The 5,446-nt window shown below is 34.5% G+C and overlaps 1 protein-coding gene across 1 annotated transcript in view; it reads left to right on the plus strand.

The window, feature by feature from the left end:
• The first annotated feature begins 5,086 nt into the window (after positions 1 to 5,086).
• The window catches only part of LOC106752617 (exocyst complex component EXO70B1-like), a 2,419-nt gene continuing 2,059 nt past the window's right edge, over positions 5,087 to 5,446 (plus strand). The window contains exon 1 of the mRNA XM_014634329.2: positions 5,087 to 5,438. Coding sequence (XP_014489815.2) covers positions 5,267 to 5,438 — 172 coding nt within the window. The 5' untranslated portion in view covers positions 5,087 to 5,266. The remainder of the gene's footprint in view (positions 5,439 to 5,446) is intronic.

Raw genomic sequence — 5,446 nt, forward strand, 5'->3', positions numbered from 1 at the left:
TTTTTATTATTATCGCTGCATTGTGCATTTAATGTTTTAGCTCAAGTATTGCATTTGAATAGCACACCAAGTGTTTCTTTATTATCTTCTGCATTTTAATTAGTTCACACATCTTGCTTTAGGACCATTCAGTTTATTGTTTTCATTCACTTTAATGTTGTCTATTATGTTCAGTTGTGATAATTTAGTTGTAATGTTAGCTTTAGTGTCCAACCGTTTTAATTTTGTGTTTACATTTGTGTTTTCATTTAGTTCATTTGCATTCACAAACTCTTCACCAACTCTCGCACTACGTTTTTGACTAAATTCTCAAACCAAATTTGGTCCTTAGAAGACGACCTAGAAGTCACTTCCTAGTCTATACTGCATTCTTATTGCACATTAAATTTGATTCGGATGAGACACCGATCAGAGACTTCAACTCCACAAGCTCCTTCAACCTTCCCTTAATCAACTATTATTCCTTTCTCCTCTTAGTACTCGTCCTCCACAAGATCGATGGGTGTTGTGGTTGTAGAAGATTATCCAGCTCAAATAAACTTTTTTAGAATCAAAGAAAAGTCAAAATGACAATTAATGTCAAAAGTAAATCTGGACCTCGATTATTATTGTATTTATAGCATAATTCAATACTTGTGGACCCTTACCTGAATGGGCTTGGGTGTAGACCCAGTAGCCCAATGACCCATTTATCTAAGGTAATGGTTAACTAGTCTTGACTAAGTGATACAATGTGTGATTCATCATTATCTTCAGCAAGGCGGTGCATGGTACTTTTAGAAAGCATTCAGCCTTCAACTAGCGGTCGTCAACTATCAATAGAAGGCATGAAGTTCTGACGAGCGATACACATTCGGTAAGATGTTGTGGTCCTTAGCAAGCATTGCTTAACCTTTGAGGGGAAGTAATTGTCCTTTGATATGCAGGGCATAACCTTCGGCAGGTAGTCCTCAACTTTCGGCATATAGATCTCAATCTAATTCAGTTAAAGTTAGATTGTTATGGATCTAGAAGATCAAGAAAAAACTGCCTTTACTTACGCCTTTGGTGTTAAAAATGCATTGAAGTATTCATGGATGACTTACAACAAGCCTTCCTGATACTCAAAGTTGCCTTGTTTTTGAAGGAAAGTGCAGGTCTTTAGTTACCTCCTTATTTTCCAACATGATAAACCATGGATAAGTGACGACAAGGAAAGTGGGTATTGGCCTTTTTCCTTCATCACATTTCTGAGCTATATAATAGAGGAACAATTGAGTATCTCGATTAATGACGTGGCATGCATCGAGGGACTCGTTGTAGAAATTTGCTCATTGGACTTTGACAAAGGCTTGTTTGGTCTATCAAGGAGGAAGTTCACTAGGGAGATACAACATTAATGAGACTCATGCCCAACCACATAAGGGAGTGACACTACTCTCTACCCAGAACCTTTATATAGTGCTTTATTTTCTCATTTCTATCCAATATGGGACTTGGAATCACACTTGGATTCTCAACAAGGCTCATACAAGCATATCTTCATTGGGGTCAACAAGGCCCATACTCATGTCACATAGTGATTAAGATAGCTTTTCAACAACTCATTAGCTCGTTGTTATACATCAAACATGGGGAGGCTTCAATCGGTTCACAATAAATCGCTCCAAAAAATATCCAAGAAAAATACCAGAAACGAAGTGATCACAACATTCGAGATTTTCCTAAACCCTTTTAACGTTGTACCGGCCAAAGTTCTCATAAATATTTTTCACCGAACAACATCCGAGCCCCCAGATATCAGTATTTGATCCTTGAAAGCCTTTAAATGACTTTCCATATTAGTATCCTTAGAAAAAGGCTCACATATGGGACAATGAAGTGTGAAGGAACCTACTTATTCATGATTTCTCTAAAAAGGATGGTCATCCTCTTGCTCAGACTTTGCTTCTTTTTGAAGATGTTCCTGCTCAGTTGCCACCTTCATTTATATTCGGCCTTGACCCGAACACGATCTTTCTCATAATGCTTGCATACCTCCTCATTTGCACGCCTTAACTCCTCAATATTCTAATTGATTTGTTGCATGGTTGGACCATCGCCGCTATTGCTTCTCTTGTTCCTCATGGTAATAGGTTTATGAAGGAGTGAGACTACAATTGTGTTTTAACAAGCCCTACGGTGAGTGCTAATTTGTTTTGGTAAAAAGATGTAAGCTTTAAACTAAAAACAAAAAATATAAAGAACTCGTTTGACTCAATATAAATAACACTAAAAGCAAAATTGTTTCTTCCCTTGACTAAAAGAGTTAACCTTTTATAAGTAAATAAGTTACAAAAGGGTTATCTTCCAAAAGATAGCATAATATCACACTTACAATAAATAATAACAAAAGAAAGTATAGATTACTGAAACAGTGAGGAAATAACAGGGATAGAAGACTGACAAACGTAATAAGACTGGTTTATTACGAAAACAAGGTCTGGTTCAGATTGCACTTCCTATGAGTTCAAATGAGATCATAAGGAATCAATCTAATTACAAGAAGCATCAGCAAAACAGAAATGGAAAGGAACACACCAATACAATATCAGAGCAATGAAAACGAAATTATACAGAGAGAAGAATAATTTTCCAATTCATTGCCTACCTCTCTCTTACCCACCCTCTGCTATATAACTAATTCCCTTTCCACAGATACCCTCTCAAACGTGCATTTGGGTGCTTCACACGTTTCTCCTTTTCTGCCACGTCAACTCTTTGAGGTGGTGACACCTGTCCTTGGATGTGAACAACTTTCTCGCATCTTCTATCCTCGACATTTTCTTCCTGACTCTGTTCTCTCTACAGTTTGCTCTTTATTTTTGTAATGTGACCCTCCTACTTATTTGCGCTTGTTACAATTACAAAGATATCAACAACATACAACTCTTTCTTATACAAAAATATTTAATTAAATTTAAACTAATTACCAATGGAGCTTGGCCCAAGACTCTTATGGATCTCGATCCAATTCTTGACTCATTCTTCTCTGGACCTTCAACATCTCGTGGTGATTTTTGGTAATTGGGTTCATAGAGGATCCATAGTGAAGTCCGTAAGGCAGTTCATTAGTCCAAATAACGAGTTCCTTTGTATTTAATCCTTACACATGCTCTTAGGGAAGGATTTTCACTAGGGATGACAACGGGTTGGGTCGGGCACGGATAGTCTACCTGCAACCCGACCCGACAAAAAAAATCCACCCGCTACCCGCACGGATACCCGCTTAAAAAATATCTGCGGATATTTTAAAACCCACGGATATCCGCGGATATTCGTAGATACTTGCAAATATTTAAAAAAATATATTTTTATAAATTATTAAAATAAAATTTAAATAGAATTACAAAAAAAATATATAAAATATATTATAAATTAAATTAAATATAAATTAAAATTTAATTTTTGTTTCGGTTGAATTGGTTCGATGGTCAGTCGTCCTTCTTTGCTTTGTTCTCTTCTGATCTTCAATCCTTCTTGCGAATGTCATCCACTCCGATGGGTTGTTGACGTGCAAAAGACACTCCGTCAAGACATATTTGTAGAGGAAGATTGTACCTAAACATCAATTGTGTACTTGTAGAGCCTGTGGTAGGCAAGCCCATTGATTAACCATTAGTGCAATATATTTTTAGGCAATCAAATCCAATAATCAATAATTAATATTGTATATATTTGTAAAGAGTAAGACAATTTGACGTATTAATTAGTGCAGTATGTTTTTAGGCAATTAAACCCAATAATCAATACTGTATATTTTGTAAAGGGTAAGGCAATCTGACCTATTAATACCTGTTAATTGTCTATAAATGACAATTAATTTTGATCGGTATACTTCATATATATATATATTACACTTTTAATTAAATTTAACATTGTAAAATATAAATTAATGTTAATTTTAATTAAATTTAACTTAATAAAATAAAAATTAAATTTTTATTTTTACTTTTTGAGGGTAATAGATATCTGCGGATACGGATAGTATAATACCCGCATCCGACTCGTTTATAAGTGGTATTAAAATACCCGCTATCCGCGGGTTTCGGATAGTAAATATCTGTGGATATCAACTATCCGTTGCGGATTTTATCCATGAATATCTGCGGACACGGATTTTTTGCCATCCCTAATTTTCACTACATTGAGGCGGTTCATAGCTCAACGTCCTCAGGACTATACAAACACTATTTGATTATACTCTTTAAAATATGAGTGAAAGATAATAAAAAATAATGCAATGGGTGTTAAAAAGAATTTGATGTAAAAATTACCATGGTCCCTTTTTTATCTTTATTTTTATTTTTTTCATTTTTATTTTTATTTTTACTTTTGCAGAAATCATCTCTATTTTTATTGTTTTTCATTTGAACACGCTTCATACGTCTCTAACATATGACTCTTTGACTCTTTGCGACAACCTTCAGTCCACTAGTAATTGGAAAATGTTTTTTAAACATCCAATTCAATAACAATTGAAAACCACTTTTAACAATAGATACTTATTTAAAAAAGAAAATTTTAATATTTATAAACAAAATAAAAGATAAAAAAATAAATGAGAAGTGAAAAAATTTATTAAATGTCAGGACCCAAGTATTTTTCTTGAAAGTGAAAGTTGATGGAAACCCCACAAGTGAAACATTGTCCTATGAACTCAACACGCTTTAAAAAAAGCCTCTAACGTTTGAATTGAGATTCTCTTGACAACCTTCACACTCCACGGATAATTTTCTCATAAAGTTTGTAGAAAACCCCACAAATAACGTGTGGTGTCTATATGACTCAATGAGTGTAATTGTATAAGAATTTTTTTAAGTTTAAGTTCACTTTTTTTTTTCTCTATAGTTTTCTGAACATGAAATTTTAATTTTTATAAAGTTTTCATTACAAATATGATTTTCCATTTTCTAAAGTTGAATAATTTTTTATTTGACTGTTTATAAATTAACATTTTGCTGGACAAAAAGTGCACACTGACAAAATCATAACTAACCAAAATAGACAATTCCTGGAACATTTGCCCCGCTAGCAAAGTAACCTAGATTTCATATGAAGTACTTTGGAGTGAGTTCTTCGAAGATGAAGCTGGCATTGTAGGTCAAAAAAGTGTTTTAGTTTTCTTCCTTGCTTTCCTTCTAGGCCAAAAAAGTAACACGTTCCCCCTTTCGGCGGAATTTTCAGCCAGGGGTTTCACATTGAAAAATGGAGGCTTGCGCTCTCTTTGTAGTATGTGAATGGCTGAATGCAAACATTGCTCTCTTTCTTGAGAAAGAATACGATGGTCAAGCTCAACCAAATACTGAGATGGCTAAAGAAACCAAAGGTAGTGAGACTTGTATGTCTTGCTTCATCTGTTGTTGGATTGCTCTGTTATGCACTCAGTTCCTCTTTCAACCATTTACTGGGAAACTGGAGCTGGTGG

Source organism: Vigna radiata, unplaced genomic scaffold (assembly GCF_000741045.1).
Source record: "Vigna radiata var. radiata cultivar VC1973A unplaced genomic scaffold, Vradiata_ver6 scaffold_153, whole genome shotgun sequence".
NCBI classification, from domain to species: domain Eukaryota; kingdom Viridiplantae; phylum Streptophyta; class Magnoliopsida; order Fabales; family Fabaceae; genus Vigna; species Vigna radiata.